The following is a 17,218-nucleotide window of genomic DNA, read 5'->3' on the forward strand; positions in this document are numbered from 1 at the left end:
TCTTTGTGAAAATCATCGTATTATCCTCTCGGGATCCTCTGGCTATTTTACTCCAATAATACAATCAGCTAAATGAAGGAAAACTATTGCCAAACTGGTATCCAGCAAGCTCTTTCAGAACCCATGGCAAGGAGGGTGCTCTCACTCAAGATTTGTTAATTATAAGGTGAGTTCTCTTTCAACACTGATGCAAGGTAGACCAGGAAATGGACTTTACTGAGAAACCTTCCAAGTTACAGGTAAGAGGAGGCTGTCCTCTCGGTTCTCACCATCCCATGGAGAAGCCACGTATTGCTGTTTCTGGACATACCTTAAATTTGATCCTCAGCAGAGGTTCCTGCCCACCTGTCATTTTGTCTTCCCTTAAGGCAAGCCAGAGGCTGGCCCTGGGTTTGAGGAATGAGCATGTGGGCTTCAAGCATCACCTGGGTGCTTGGAGCACATATACCCAGGCTGCAGGGGGCCTGCTCAAGAACGGAGCACCAGCCAGTGTGAGAAGTTGGATTCAGGCCCCTGGGGAAGGGGTGTTGATTTCCCATCCTTGTCAGCCGTTGCTGAGCAACTGGAGCTTCTAGCATCCATCTCCGGGCAACCCTACTCGTCTCTCTCATAAATACAGTGTGATTTCTGACTTGCAAAGGAGGTAAGAGTTGATTCTTAGATAGGAAAGGACTTTGAAAGATTCTCTAGTCTGATACTCGGTCTTCAAGCAGAAAAGGCATCACCGTTCTCCTTTTACAGATAAGGCCCCACATTGGAAGTGACTCCTCTCTTTGAACCAGGCCAACCTTTGATTCTTCTAACAAAAGTCATGTGGAAAACTTAGGATTCCAGCAGACACTGATGGAAGTGTGTTTCTATTAAGTGAGGAGACTAAAACTTCTTGAAGATGAAACAGTTCATCTCAAGGTCTATCTGGCCCGGGTGTCTGAGCTGGCTCTCCTCACTCCAGCCAGGAGCAGATAAAGAGAGGGAACCTACTGTTGAGCCTTGCAGAGAACAGGAAGAAGGGATGCTCCAGAACTGAGAAGGGGGTTCTGGTCACCCTTTAAATCTAAGAAGGTAGACCTTGACTCAAGTCTCCTTGCATTTTGGAGAGCAAAAAGTCAATTGCTTAGGCCTCTATGCACACAAAGGGACAGTCCAAATTGATAAAGTAATGGATCAAGGCTGTTGGATCTCTGAACAGGCTCATGGGCTCTGCACGAATGAGTCACCATTCTTTGACACATGGTTGCAGATAGCCTTGCAGAAAAGAAGTCACCATGCAGGTCTGTTTTGTTTTGGAGCAATGGTCATGATTTTAATTCTTTCTTGCCATAAACAGAAAAAAAGTGATAACTGACAGGTAGTGGTTCAAGTCCATTGTTGGATCTAGTCCTAAAATTCCTGAGAACACCAACTGCCTGATGTTAGGGACAGCCCCGGAGACAAAAGTTGGTGCAGGCAGTTTATTAAGGAAGGGCTCTCCGGAGAAACCAGGCTAAAGTAGAGGATGCAGGTTAAGGATGGGAGAAAATCCAAGCAAGGAAGCAATTTCAGAAGTTCTGGCCTCAGCCCGATCCCATGGGGAGTTCTGCAGTGTAGATGATGCCTCAGGACTTGTTCTTCCTCAAGGCAAGGATGCTGGGCTGCCATGTTCTGGCGCTGGTCTGTCACCAGCTGAGAGCCATGCCCTGGGAAGGAAACTCCAAGGGATTTCTGGATTTCTATACCTATAGCAAAGCGTCTCTAGCAGCCAGCAGTTAAAACCAATGGTCAGAACAAAGCAGCCCTAAGAGAGAGTCCAGAGGGAACAAGAGGGAAAGCCACTACATGAACAGTTCCTACAGTTAATCTCTCGTTATTGTGATACCAGACAGCTAGGAGTTCTTGGCAACATAGGACAGCTGTTGAGGGCTGCTGGCCACCCACAGGTCCAATCAGAAAGCTTTTCCAAAGCAGTTTGAATGCAATAAACAAATTATTCCATGTAAATCTATACCCATCAGAACCACAAAAGAGGAACAGCTACCCCCAGGACTCCCAGGGGAAAAAAGGGAAGCCATTATTCCTTTGTCCCTCCCAGTCACTACTTTCATAAAGTACTTTTCTGAAAATTCTTGAAAATGACTTCTTGAGTCCCAGGGAATATTGCTTACATTTCCCAGTGTGATCAACACTAGAAAAAATTTCAAATGATTTCTTTGCCCCAGAGGGTGGGAGGGTGAGGGTGGGGTGGGGTCCATCTGGGACCCAGAGCTTTCTGTGTGTTTCTAGAGGCTGAACTAGGTTTGAGGGGTCAGTCATAAAGAGGCCGATTTTTGGCTTGAGAGAACCACCAGTAAAGTGGCCCACATACGGGACTAAAATAATGTTTCCAAAACTGACCTTTTGGGAGACAGATTTTTTTTTTATACTCTTTATTGAAGTACAATAGACCCAGAGGAAAGGGCACAAATGTTAGATACAGCTCAATGACTTCCTACGAAATTAATAGACCCATGTAACCAGCATCTGAATTAAGCAACAGACCATTACCTAAGCACCAGGTGTCTCTTTTGCGTAATAACACATCTGAGAGATTCCTCCATACTGTTCTATGTGGTTATAGGTTGTTCATACTCATTGTGAATTACTCCACTGTATAAATGAATCCTTGGGTTGTTTCCAGTTGAGGGCCATTATGAGTCCTATTGCTATGAACATGCTTACACGTCTTTCGGTGAACATAGGGATGCGTTTCTGTTGGGTTTAAACTAGGGAGTCAAAAGACTGAGTCATGGGGTATACATATGCACAGTTCCTGTAGATACCCCGAAAGAGTTTTACACAGTGGGGGTAACCATTGACCCTCCCTCTGGCAGTGTGAGTTACAGGTGCCCCACATCCTTGTCAACACTTGGTATTGCCAGTCTTCCACACTTTAGCCATTCATATGAGTGTTCAGTGGAATTGTATTATAGTTTTAATTTACATTCCCCTGATAACTGGGGAAGTGAAGCACTGGGGGTGGGGGCTAGTTTTGAAAATAATACATTCCTACATCTCAGCTAAGAGTCACTGAATGGAAATCTCTGGGACTGGATGGCCCAGGAATCTGTCTTTTCAAGCCCTGTTCCAGGAACTCCAGTCCTGGGCATCCAGTAAAGCAAGAACTCTATGAACCTATGAATCCGGATACTGTTGTATGGCAGCTGAATGTCTGGACTCTGCCTCTGGCTAGGTCAAGATTGGAAACAAAATCCCAGATAACAAGAGCTAAACTGAGACATGGTTTTATTTTTCTGTCACGGGAAATATAATACAGAGGTTGGGAGCCCAGGGCTACCATGGGGAGTGCCACTGGGATTTGGGGAATCCAGCTCTTCCTAGATCTCTGCTCTTCCACCTTCATGTTCTCCAGATGCTGTTGGGGTGCTAGCCATCAAGTTTACATTTCAGATAGGAGAACAAGAAAAGCAAAGGGAAAAAAGAAATCCACCAGCTGAGTCAGGCTTGTTTAAAGGTTTTTCAAAAAAACCCCACCCAGTAGCTTTTGCTTACTTCTCATTGACCACAGTCCTCAAGGGACCACCCTAGACTACACTGGGAAACGTAGCTTCAGAGCTAATGATATTGCTGTTCTGAATAAAATTGAGGGTTTCTTAATAGGAAAAAGGGAGGATATACATGAGGGAAACAATAGTTGTATCTTCCAGCATCTAAGTGGGTGATTATTCACCTCCTCTGGAAATCTGTTGTCTTATCTTAAAAGGACATGGGGCAGGAATCTAAATTTGTCACTAGTCCCCACATGATTCTGATGCAAGCAGCTCAGGGTCACAGTCTGAAGCCCCCTGGCTGGGATAACACAAGGACCCCACTGGTGGTTTTCTTGCCCTTGAGAGCTCCCCCATCGTGGCAGCCCTCCCTTTTAAAATATTGAGTTGTCTCTCTGTCCCCCTGGGCTGTAGGCTCTGAGAGAGCAGGGACCTTCCTAAGGAGGACCTTCAGCCAAAACAGTGCCTGGACCTGATAGACGCTTAATGGGCCTTCATGGAATCATTTCACTGTGCAGTACCTTACCATATATCTGTGCCTTATTCTCCAAACTATTAAATGCTTGAGAACGGGGAAGAACATGTCATGTTATTAGTCCTATAACACTGTTCACGGTGACCTTTATATTGTAGATAATCTGTAAATTTAGTTTTTTATTATTTAATAAGTATGACCTATAATTCTTGCCCTACTATGGTAAGAATAAAGCTTTATGCAGATGGAAGAAATACTGTTTCACACAGTAGTGTATGCTGTCAACTCTGAAATTGCTCAGAAGGGGGAATGAGGAGGGACTTAGTTTTACCTCTCAGACATACATAAATGGCTGGCCAAACAGTGTCACCGACTCAATAGCATGAGAATATGGACTACCTCTGATTTATTCCAGAAGTGAGAAGATCCTTGGTTCTGACTGGTTCTCTCTGTCTCTCTCATGGGCCCCATGAGAATAAATCCACGGAGAAACGTCTACCTCCAATGTCTAACCTCCCTCTCCAAGCTCCAGGAAGCATAGCAGGTTTTTGTGGCCAAACCCTTAGCAAAGATGGTAGATAATCCACCTGTCAGCCAGATCATCTCAAGATCACCAGATTCTCATTTATCAACACTTCTGTATTTAATGAATTCAGAATCCCACTCTGGCAAAATAATCAACTTCTTGAAGTTTCACACCATTCACTTGGGTCCTAGGGACCATATATCCAAGATATGTTTATAAATTTCTCAAATGAGCGGTGGTCTTCCTTGAAACTTTCTCCTTAACCGCTGAAGGTCTACACTGCAAGAGGACATGAATCATTGGCATCTTTTGGTTCTAATTCAGAACTTCAAACCAGTGAATGCTGCATATGCTGAAATTTTATCAAATGAGTTATGTTGTTCCTAGTCTTGAATTATCTGACTTCCAACAAGAACGACAGTGCAGCGTTGTTCCAGCTTTTTGATTTGAAATAAATTTTGTGTTGCAACCCACAACATACACATACACACACAGAGTTTTATGAAAAATAGTTTCTTGTATTACATGCAATCCACACTGTTACTCTTTTCTGTTCTATTCTGCTCATTTTTTAATGATAGTCCTGTTCATTAAATCACTGGTTCTCAAGCTTAGCTGTCTGTCTACTAGAATGACCTGGGAAGTGTTCACAGTTTCCAAAGTCTGGGTCCCACTCCCTGAGGTTCTGACTTAATTTGTCTAAGATGTGGCCTAAGCAATGGGATTTTAATGTCCTCACCAGGAGATTTTAATACGCAGCCTAGGTAGATAATCTATGCAGTAAATTGATTTCCTGTCCCACAAATGGGTCCAACTTGCACTTTGAAAAATACAGGCAATGAATAATACTAGACACTGATTTCTCAAGACAGTGGCACCTGCAAACAGATTTGTTTATCCACTGGACAAACAGTGTACCAAGGGCTGCTGTCCTGGGCACTGGGGATAAATATATACTGAAGATACAATCTTTGCTGTTGAAGAAATGACAGCCTCATTTTCACAAATGGAGCATATCCATGTAGCCAACACCCAGATCAAGAAACAGAGTACTGCCAGCACCCAGAAGCTCCCTTGCACCACTATCCAATCCCTCATCCCAAGACTAACCATTAACTTGACTGCTAACAGCATAGATTACTTGGGTCTGGTTTTATACTTTTAAAAAATGGAATGATACAGAATGTTTTCTACTAGGTCTGGCTTCTTTAGGTTGACATTCTATTTGCAAAATCCATCTGTGTTATTCAGAGTAGCTGTGGTTCATTTGTTCTTATGGTAGAACAGTATTTCACATCCTGCAAATACATCTCCATTGGTTTATTCATTTTATTGTGGTTGGACATTTGGGAACTTTGTAGTTTGGGCCCCTGAACATTCCAATACACATGTCAGGTGGATACATACACACATTTATGTGGGATGCATACCTAGGAATGGAACTTCTAGGCCACAGCTTAGACACTTGCACAACATGAGAAGATACAGTCAAGCAGTTTTCCAAAATGTTTGCAGTAATTTACCTATCCATCTACAAAGTATGTGAGATCCAGAGGCTTCACATCCTTGCCAACACTTAGTATTGTCAGTCTTTTTCAGTTCAGTTCAGCCATTCCAGTGTGTGTTAAAATGTGCATTTGAAGTAAATTTATTTAAGTAAGAAAGGCAAGATTTTGAAATTTATATGTATAATGGTTCTAAATGATGTGTGGAAATCCTCCCCTTACTTGCAGGTTCATAGATGTTCCAAAATCCTACATGGGGTCTATGTTCTATCTTAGTCATTGTGTCTCTTTCCCTCTCTCTCCTACCTTGTGTGCTCCCCCCTTGCCGTGCTCTTGAATCTTTCTGCCTCCGGTATCCAGCCTGGGTCTGACCTGGAGAGACATGCAGCATTTGACTGTGCTCACCTCCAAACGGAATCAGCTTCACGATGAGGTCCATCAATGGCGGAGGAATGGGGTTGGCCTGGAGTTTAACCACCTCTTTGGCTACGGGGTCCTTGATGCGGGCGCCATGGTGAAAATGGCTAAAGACTGGAAAACTGTGCCTGAGAGATTCCACTGTGTGGGAGGCTCCGTGCAGGATCCTGAGTAAGTGCATGTGGAAAATATCCCAGAGAGGGTGCTATGGCCTGGGCAAAAGATTCCCTCTCTGTCAGCTTGAGATGCACTGGATTTGAATCAGAGACAATCAACTTCCAGGCAGAGCTGTAGAGAGACATAACTCCAGGGGGCCCCACATACATAGAACACCATTAGGGGACTCGGAACCCCTGGTCTGAAGTATGATCCTTTACTGTTTCAGTGGCTTATACCGTATTTTCTTTTAATATTTTTTTTTTATTGTACCGTATTTTTGAGTGCACAAGTCATCCAGTGTAACCAGGTCCCAGATCGGTAAACAGACCATGATCATGACCGATATCCCAGATGCCCGTTATGTCTCCTTCCATCATTGTCTCCCCAACAGTAACCTTAAAACTCCATAGATTATTTTGCCCATTTTATACCTAATGTAAATGGAATCAGACACTATCTTCTCCTTTATATGTAGATTCTTTAGCTCAGAAAGCTTCAATCATATTTAGTGTGTAGTCGTTTATAATTATTTATAGTCATTTATAATCATTTATAATCGACTACTTGTCATTTATAATCATTGCTGAATAATGTTCTATTGTATGACTATAACACAATTTACTTATTCAGTCTACTTGTGGGGCAATATAAGGACTTGATTTGATGTTGAGTGAGATGGATAGCCATCTGGAGGGATGTGAGTGAGGCATTTACACAGAAACCACCATGCTGATCACCTGCACCTACTTTTCTTTTAACTTCCCGTCATGGCAAGAGGATTGGACAATGAGGACCCCTTTGTATTTCATTTCTCTCCTCATCAATTCATCAGTGAGATGGAAATAGCAATGTTTATCATTATTTTCAGTTGAGATATTGTTTACATATGATGAAATGCACAGAACTTAAATGTATTACTTGAGTTTTGATGTACACATCTGGGTAACCACCACCTGATCAAGTGATGGAACGTTCCATCACCCCAGAAAGATCCCATGTGCCCCCTTCCAGTTAGTTAATCGCCACATGTTATAGACACTCATTGTTTTCATTCCTGCCCCTATAGATTAGCTTTGCCACTTCTGGACTTTATCTAACTAGAATCACCCAATATGGATGTGTCCGATTTCTCTGACCCAACGTTATGTTTATGAGATCCATTCACGTTCTCGTGTGTAGTGGGAGTTCATTTACTTTCACTGTTGCATAGTGGTGCGTTCTGAGAATACACCTGTGCTTATGTCATTTAAACAATGATAAAATGCATCGCTCTAACCACCCCACACCAGCCTCATTTCTGTTGGTCATCTGAGCTTGGCCAGAGTCAGACTGTCACCGTACATCCTCCCTCTCCACTCGCCCTCAGTGTTGGATCCTCGGGAGTTGTGTAGTCGGTTACAGACCTAGATGCCAGTCTTGATTTCACCAAACTGGACGATACTTTTGACCTCCCTGACCTCTCTTTTAACAATTCTCAGCCTTTGTACCCTGGCCTCTGTGGCAGGATAGGTGATGTCTGTGGACCCCATCTCAGTATGACGTCTTTAGATGCACTAGATAAAATACATAGCACCACAAAGGAAGCCAATGATACTGAAAACCAGGTATAAAAGTTTTGGAAAACCAAATCTGTGATGAAGTAATATATGTCCTTTCTCTTAGCAACACATTACATAAAGAGCTCCCAGTGGCAAGCCTAATGGCCACAATCATTTCAGAACAGGGATGATGACCAAAATGTTACTATAAGATACTGTCAGTCATCGTAATGGAATATGAACATCTCTGGGCTCTTCAAACTCTGAGGGAGTGCTGATACTGCTCTGGCAAGTGGCCTGCATTCAGAATCAAAGGAGAAGCTACGTTTTCCTTATAAGTTAGGAAAGTTAATACTGGGGGCGGGGGGGGTTGTTCTTCTGTCTAAATTCTTACACCAACTGGAATTCTTTCCTTATGTCCCCAAAGCGAAAACCTCTTCTCTCTTTCCTCGCCAGTAAAATGGAGCTAATAACTCTTTTCTCACCAAGCTGCTGGGAGACCTTAGTGAGACAATAAATGTAAAACTGGTATCTAGTAGGCACTCAATAAATGTAACTTGGCCCTTCCTTCTCCTCCATGACTTTGGACGCTCCTAATTCATGCTTATGAGAAAAGGAAAGATGATAATCTCCTGGAATTTTGGATACCATAATTGATTCCTATATGAATTCAAAATTGTGAGTCCCTGGGACCCACACTCTCTTCCCATGTCCCACCCAGTGTTGGGCCAGCATTCTCACTGATCACTTGCCAGGCTCCCAGAAAGTGGTACCAAGTGGGTGTTACAGAGCTGCATGGGTCTTCCCTGAACCAGACCATGATCTCATAAGCAGAGCTGCTGTCAGCACTAGGTGGAATAGGAAAGCATCAGAGCAAGTCCTTTCTCTAATAACTTTTTAAACAGGGCTGCATGGCATTTCATGTGCCAGTAAAATCAGCAGCTTGGCTGCATTCCTGTCCCTTTTCCCAAGGCTGCCATGTACCTACGAAATTTCTGTTCATCCTTGTGCTCCTCTCTCTGGTCCTACAGTTTTCACTGTGTCCCAGACAAATTTGACTAGGTCAAGGTCACTTGGTCAAAGTCAAGGTTGACTCAGTCAAGGTCAAGTTTAAGTGAAAGAAGCAATTAGCTTTTATTGGGCACCTACTGTGTGCCATGTGCTTTACATCTGCCTAAGCTTCCTAGCCAGCCAGCCTATTGATGGTATGCCTTACCTCACACAGGCAGGCTATGAATATTTTGTGGTATGAATAGCAAAGTGGTTCCATGCTGTGTCTCAGGGAGAAGTGTCTCCTAGGTGGCTGGTGGGATGCCTTTTACATAAACTATGTGTGTTTCATCCTTGTAAGTCCAGAATATATGTATGATCATTATTACCTCGAAACAGGGGAGGAAGCCAAGAGGCAGAAAACACGAGAAATGTGCTCAAGGTTACAAAGGTCTGACCAGGACTTGAAACAAATCCTATCTGCAAATCCCAGTGTGTTTCATTAGATGATATTGGCCTTCGGGAGCTCCTGCTGTGCCCTTGGGCCCTACGTTAGGCTCTACATCAGAGAGCCCTCCTCTCAGCTGGACAGTGTTATTACAGGTGAGGAAAGGCTCAGAGGGTTTAAGGGTATGCCAAAGAAAACCTAGCTATTGAATAGCCAAACTGGGATTCGAACCCAGGCTCCCTGATGCCAACACCCCACCACTTGAGGGGCCTCTCAGTATACTCAATGATCCCCTACTGGAGAGGAAGTGAGGCTCAGCCCACATCAAAGGGTCTTGGGGGCAGTAAGACTTCCCTGGGGACTTTGAAACCCCTACCTATCGGGTGGGCCCACTCCCCCCAGACTCCATAACTGCTGTCCCAGAGACCTTATCACTGCCAGGGTCTACAAAAAGGGTGACGAAAAGGAGACAAGTCTGGGAACTTCCGTCCAAATAGGAAAAGGAAGGATAAATCCAAAGTGAATGTCCAACGGGTATTGACCACTCTACTGCCCTCGTTAGAGTTCAAAACAACCCTTTGCGTGATTAGGAAAGCCCAGGAGACCTGGAACGATGGTGGAAATGTTCTGTATCTGAGTGTCCAGTACAACAGCTCATGGCTAGGGAGCACTAGGAAGGTGGCTCATTTGACCTAACTTGAGTTTAAGTTACAATAGCGACATATGGCTGGCGGCTGCCGTCTTAAATGGCTCAGCTCTGACGCCCTCTGGTAGTTACACCATCCCAGGAGGGATGCTACATAGTGCAAACAAACAAGAAATGTCAATTGAATAACAATTCTTTGAAAGTGTCCCGAAGTTGAGCCTGAAAGAGAGCCGGGCCAGTCCGCTTAGCCTGTGCCTCCCCCAGTGCCCCCTGCACGCGGGTCCACCACTTGCTCCCTGCACACAGATGGCAGGACACTCCAGCAGCCCTGAGGGCTCCCTGAGGTGGCCCTGGGAGCTTGCAGGCACAGTAATGCCACTACTAAGAGCAGCTCCCGGACGGTCACCAGGTCAGGCAACACTCTTCTCCCATAGGAGGCTGGTGTGACCACTCTCCTCCACACTGAGAGAACAGGAAGCTCAGAAAGATAGAGTAAATGGTTCTAATTCCCAGAACCAGCAACTCCAATGTCCACCAAAACCCTGGGCCCAGGACCTCCTTCCTTTGTTGCGAAGAGGGAAAGATTTACAGAAAGGGACTTGGCAGGAGGGAAAAGCTATGGTGTTTGCTCCTCTCCAGAAGGGGTAGGGTAGGGCCCACACATTGCCCAGGCGCCATGTCACGGAGGCACGACCCACAGTCAGCTGCACACCAGCTCCATCCACAATTAACAGAAAGGAGTGAACAGTTGCAGTGTTTAAGGCAACGTTGACGATCTTTAGGTTCTACGCATTTGTGAGGTGGGGGGGAGGGAGGGGTGCGAGGCGGAGAACATGGGCTGTAACGGAAGACAGTTTCTCTCTCCAGTTTCTGGGCACATGCCATAATCCCCATAAATGTTGAATTTGGAGCCAGAGGCAAATCCTTCACGTTATAGTTAGGGTGCGCGAGGCCCAGCAGCTCATAGCTCACTAGAAACTTTATCTAATATCAGCAGCCCAACTTTCAGTGGAAGGAAATTGGAAAGCCAGTTGAGCACAGACCAGAATTGGGACCCCCCGCCACTCCAGGGACAGGAACCTAGTGTGTCTTGTTCACTGCTGTGCCCTCAGTGCCTAGAATTGCCACCTGGAAGTCATATGGGAGATATTTTCTGAATGAGCGACTGTTCAGCCAGCAGCACCTGGGTACAAGGAAGATGGCTAAGTGGTGGCAGTGAGGACCGGCAGATCAGCCAGGAGGATTAGGGACAGAGGCCAGCCTTGATGGAAGGCCTCTGTGTCACCCTCATCCACCCCACACCTGAATTGCGTTCTCAGACCCAAGTGAGTGAGCCCTAGGGCAAGTGGGCGTGTTGCAAATCTCAGAGGTTGGTAAGGTTGGTCCTTAGGGTAGCACCCAGGCTCTGTGCAAAGAAGGACCTGGTCACCCTGAACCACACTCCTGTGGGACCAGGATAGAGGCATCAGCAGCCATTTGCTGAGACGTGCAGGACTGCCCAGAATCAGCCCCCGAGTGGGGTGAGTGCCAACTGTCAAGTTTATAGGTTTCCTTGACATTTATCTTCCCAGAGAAGCAACCAATTTGAAAACCAATTTGCTAACGCAACTTTATCAGCTGAGTCGGTGAAGGGTGCTCAACAAAAATACGGAGGAAAAATACAACCGGCTGTGAGTGTCTATACAGAACCAGCTGTGCGCGGTGAGCAGAGCAAAGCCAGGTCCGCTCACCGGCCAGAGGCAGCCACGTGCCCTCCCCCCACCCCCAACCCCTGGGATGCTGAAGCGTGGGGTGAGCTGTCTGGCACAGACCGTCCCCATCCTCCCCTTCACTCTGTGCCGTTGAGGCTGTGGCAAACTATGAATTTTAAGTGACTTTGGAAGTGGGTGTTAAAACCTGATAGGAATTCCAGTTGCAGCGTGGTAGAGAGAGAAGTGGCTGTGCCCTGCGTCAAACCAGCTGTGGGACCAGGGACAGGGTCACAGCCAAGCCATGGTTTATCCTGTGTTGGTTAATGCCCACCCGCCACTGTTACCTGGGAAAGAGAAAACATCGCAGAGCCTACCTGCTGAGTGCTCTTCTGTGATGGCCACAGAGCACAGATCTTAGACCCTCCATTATTAGTACTATCATTTGTAGTCTAATAAAACAACTGCCGTGTCATAACTAATTATTTTTATCATACAGTTGAGGGTTGAGAACACAGAGAGCATTACACAGGTGTCCCCCTGGGAAGCAGAGCCCATTTCTAGACACGAGGCAATCAACCACTTATTTGCAACAATGTGCAATGAGTGTATGAGACAACCTCGGGTCCCCAAGTGTGTCTTTGATAGGACTTGAACACAAGGCCTCTGTACATATTCTCTAAAAGTTCAGAGAGTAACTCACACCTCTTGATGGGTTCCTCACTTTTTTGCAGCAAATGAGTTCTGGAACGTGGTCTGTGTGACTAAGGATCTAAGCAGAGTCTCTTTTGGTTCCATAAACAACCATCTCCTATTTCAACCTTTTCTTTTTTTTTTAAGATTTTTTATTTATTTATTTGACAGAGATCACAAATAGGCAGAGAGGCAGGCAGAGAGAGAGGGAGAAGAAGGCTCCCTGCTGAGCAGAGAGCCCGATGTGGGGCTCGATCCCAGGACCCTGAGACCACAACCTGAGCTGAAGGCAGAGGCTTTAACCCACTGAGCCACCCAGGCGCCCCTTTTTTTGAGAGAGAGAGTGCAAGAGAGAGCCCCCAAGTGCACTTCTGCACACACACCAGGGGGAGGGAGGAGGAGAGAGAGAGGGAGAGAGAGAATCTCAACCAGGCTCCATACCTCGCATGGATCCCGACGCAGGGCTCGATCTCAGGACCCAGAGTTCCTCATCTGAGCCAAAATCAAAACCCCAGTGCTTAATGGACTGAGCCACCCAGGTACTCCTTATTTCAACCTTGCAAATTGACTTTCCTGAGCAAATAAGGATTTGCTTTTCTTTTAAATAAGGATTATATTCCTTTTCTTCTTGTAAAAGCAAAATATGATCACCATAGGAAAATCAGAACATACAAGTGAACCAAAAAAAAAGAGAGAGAGAGAGAGAGAGAGAAGTAGTAAGAAACACCTGGCAGATATGGTTCCTTCGCTCTCCCAGTGCCATGATGCCTGCCAAGAAGGCTCCCTGAGAGAGGAGCTTGCCTTCTCCAAGCTTGCTTCTCATCCAAGCTTGCCTCCTCTGGAATTCCCTCAAGCCTTTTAATTTCATCTCAAAGTGCCTTAACATTCCAAGAAGAACCCACTGCTCTCTCAGGGGCTTGCTCCCCACACATTCGGTGGGCAGTTCACACGCAGGGCAACAACGGCAGAGTTTTGCCAGTGGGTGATACCTCCACAGCCCTAAACAAGCCAGACTCCCCAGGGTGCTTGGAATGGCCTCCAGCCCCTGCCCACACCCCAATCCCAAGGCTACGGGGACAGTTGATGAATTCTAACACAAAGTGGTGTGTTGGTGCCCACTCCAGTCTGTCTTCTGCTTTCCAGGATAATGCCCATCCTGTCTCAGCCTCCTTCCTTCATCCCTCCCTCCAGCCCTCTCACAAATGCATTCCCTCATCCCTTAGGCCAAACAACAGGCAGCCTGGGCTCTAGTCTGCTCTTCTGCAGGGAAAGGGGCAGCCAAGAGTCAGTAGTCAAAGCTCAAAGCAGCTCTGGAGGGAATCTGGAAAAGAGACTGCGTCCACTGAAGCCCCCGAAAAGCCATGGGGTGTGTGTGTGTGTGTGTGTGTGTGCGTGTGCGTGTGTGTGTGAAGGTCGTCTCTGGTTTGGTCCAAAACAGATTTCTCTCCCTCTATCATAAGAGATCATCTAGGCCCTCATTCCTTTACGGGACCCCCCATTGCACGTGGGCTGTGGATCTCATTCCCAGCTACAGTAGCCGTCCCATCTCTGGTTCTTAGCCAATGGAAGAAATATTTCCACTTTTCCCCCCTGGGGAAGCAATGTCACTTTTCTGCCAGAGATTCCACAAACTGACTTGTAAAGGGACTGTCACTTGGTGAACACCAGTGCATAAGTGCCCTGAGTGCAAATAGGGATAAAAAAATGATTTTTATTTATTTATTTATTTTTTTTTTTTTTTAGAATCCTACTTGTGTTTTGGATCCTTGTCATAATAGGGAGTATTGCATTTGACAAATGACTAGCGATGCTCTGTAGTACCTAAAGTGACTAGTACTTGAGTAAGAGTCTTTAGTTGTTGGCTTATGAATTTGCTTCTTGAATTTCTCAAGGTGGCCTGGCCTGAACAGTAGGAAAGGGGCTCAAACTCAGCACAAGGTCTCTTCCTGCTGTGGGCTCTGTCATCATCTGCTATTCCCTCCAGCTGTGCTCCTTGGAGAGTTCCAGATTCCCTGAGGCTCTATTCTAAAAAGAAAGCCTCCATTCTGGACCTGCCTGCCTGTCTGTGTAGAATCTCAACAGTAGAACATGGCATTTCACTCATTCCTGAGGTCTGGATGTTCCAGAAGCTTCCAGCAAGGTTGCCAGAAAACCAGCAGCACAGGATCCACAGTTCTCCTGGCTGCTTTTCCCAGAGCCTGTGAGCCATGACAAAAACGGAATGTGCTCACCACAGAACCCCGGGAAATTTTCTAATGAGTGGGGGTTGGTGGCATCAGGTTCAGATTGAACATCTGCAAATAATTTAGATATGTGCTATCCAGTAGAGAAGCAACTAGCCACAGATGGCTATTTAATAAAATTAAATTTAAATTAATTATTAAAATTAAATATAATTAAAAATTCAGTTCCTCACACTCATCACGTTTCAAATGCCCCATAGCCACAGGTGGCTGGTGACTATAATATTGGACAGTTCAGATATAGAACATTTCCCTCATTGCAGAAAGTTCTGTTGGCCAGCTCTGGTCCAGACATTTGTGAATATAGGATGTATTTGAGTGTGTATCTCTATTTTATCTACACAGCAATTCTTCAGTATAGGAAGTAATATCTCCATTGTATGGGTAAGGAAAATGAGCTCAGATGGTTCAAATGCTTTGCCCATAACTGGACCTTCATTCTGCCCAAATAGCTCTCTACCTATGGGCTAGAGCCCAAAAGATTGGTGGTCACATATCAGTTCATCCGTTATGTTTCTGACCCTGTTGAGAAGAAATCGCATCTTTTTTGAGAGATCTAGCTAGGATCTTTGCATACTCTGACTTCCAGAGCCGGCCTAATGCTCGCTCTCCACCAAACTGGATGATTTCCCCAGAGCGTGGTACCGCACCTCCACCACCACCACCACTAGATCTCCATGGCCAATGCATCAATCAGCATCAGCATCCATGCAGAGGGCATATAATGGCAGCACTCCATTAAACTATTAAAACATATATTTTGAAAGTTCCTCAGGAGAGTATTGACTTTCCCAATGAGCCACCGAGTAAGTTTCAACAAGCCCTCCCCTCCCAGGTCTGTAGCTTTGCTTCCAAGGGTCATGCAGAACCAAGGCTGGGCTCTGAGCTCGGTGTGGGATCATCTTTTCATAAATGCGCTCCGCAAGACGTGTGTTTTAAAATACCCACCATTTTACACTCCAAAATAAAATATCCTATCAAGGAAGGATATTCACATAGGGAAAAACCCAGGGAAGTACCCCATAGTACTAGGGGAGCTAGTACCATGATCCCGGCACTATGCTCCATGTTTCCACATGTGGTCTGATTTAATCTCACAAAACCCACCACCCACAATGACAGTGAGACTTCGAAGTATGCCAATAATTTGCCCAAGCTCTCCTGACCAGTAAGCATAGAAGAGAATTCTAACCCAAATGGATTTATTCCCAAAGTCTGGAGTCTTTCCATTACACCATGCAGTTTAATGTGGTTTACTTTGTTATGTTTCTCATGCAAGAACCTTTAAGCATCTTGCCTTCAAGGGAGGCCATATCCAGGAAGGAGATCGGTTGTGTGGAAAGTCAGCTGAGGAATGCTTAGGCTGACCCTCCATGGGGCTCCAACTCTGTGACCAGAGAGGCTTCTAAATTCCCCTGATCTTTCAAGGGATACTCCTTCACTAGGATTAATAACCCCATTTCAGCTTTTTCTGTGACAGTGATAACAATCACAATAGCAATAATTTTTTTTTATTTTATTTATTCATCTGACAGAGACAGAGCAAGAGAGTGAGCACAAGCCAGGGGAGAGGCAGAGGGAGAGGGAGAATCAGGCTCCCCACTGAGCAGGGAGCCCAATGCGGGGTTTAATTCCAGAACCCTGGGATCATGACCTGAGCTGAAGGCAGATGCTTAACCGATTGAGCCACCCAAGTGCCCCAGCAATAATTTTTATTTATCAAGATACTTAACACTTCAAAAGAAAGGCCTTATGAGGTCCTGTCTCAGCTCATAACTTTGGGACAACTTTGGGTTGTCCCAAAAGTAGACTCAGGGGGCGCCTGGGTGGCTCAGTCGTTAAGCGTCTACCTTTGGCTCAGGTCATGATCCCAGGTTCCTGGGATAGAGGCCTGCATCAGGTTCCCTGCTTGGCAGGAAGCCTGCTTCTCCCTCTCCCTCTGCTGCTCCCCTCCTTGTGGTGCCTCTCTCGCTGTGTCTCTCTCTATCAAATAAATAAATAAAATCTTCAAAAAAAAAAAAAAAGTAGAGGTGAGATTTGGGTGCTGACAATTTTTTGAGAGAAGCTCCCAGGAAACGCCAGTGACAATTAGAGATGTGAGACAGGGAGGAGGAAAAGAGCCAGACAGGAGTGCATTGATAAGCAAGTTGTCACTATAGGCAACAGGGTGGACATTGAGGTGTCCCACTGAGGGATGGATGCCAGGGTATATTCCTCTGTCACTTTCTATTCAAATCACTGGTAAGGGGTGGTCCCTGAGAGGTTCAGTCCCTGACACTTTGGGGCTGCCCTGCACATTGGCTGAGCTAGCTCTCATGATGTGGGGAAAGTTCCAGAAGAGCAGCTCATAGATGCCAATACCTGAGGTG

General features: G+C 45.6%; 1 protein-coding gene across 2 annotated transcripts in view; it reads left to right on the plus strand.

The window, feature by feature from the left end:
* The window catches only part of LOC111141692 (proprotein convertase subtilisin/kexin type 2), a 260,865-nt gene that overhangs the window by 240,136 nt on the left and 3,511 nt on the right, over positions 1-17,218 (plus strand). For both annotated transcript variants that reach the window (XM_022494453.1, XM_022494454.1), the window contains one exon: positions 6,388-6,615. In XM_022494453.1, the coding sequence (XP_022350161.1) occupies positions 6,388-6,615 (228 nt within the window). The remainder of the gene's footprint in view (positions 1-6,387; positions 6,616-17,218) is intronic.

The sequence above is a fragment of the Enhydra lutris genome, unplaced genomic scaffold (genome assembly GCF_002288905.1).
Source record: "Enhydra lutris kenyoni isolate GAN:26980312 unplaced genomic scaffold, ASM228890v2 scaffoldscaffold6, whole genome shotgun sequence".
NCBI classification, from domain to species: Eukaryota; Metazoa; Chordata; class Mammalia; order Carnivora; family Mustelidae; genus Enhydra; species Enhydra lutris.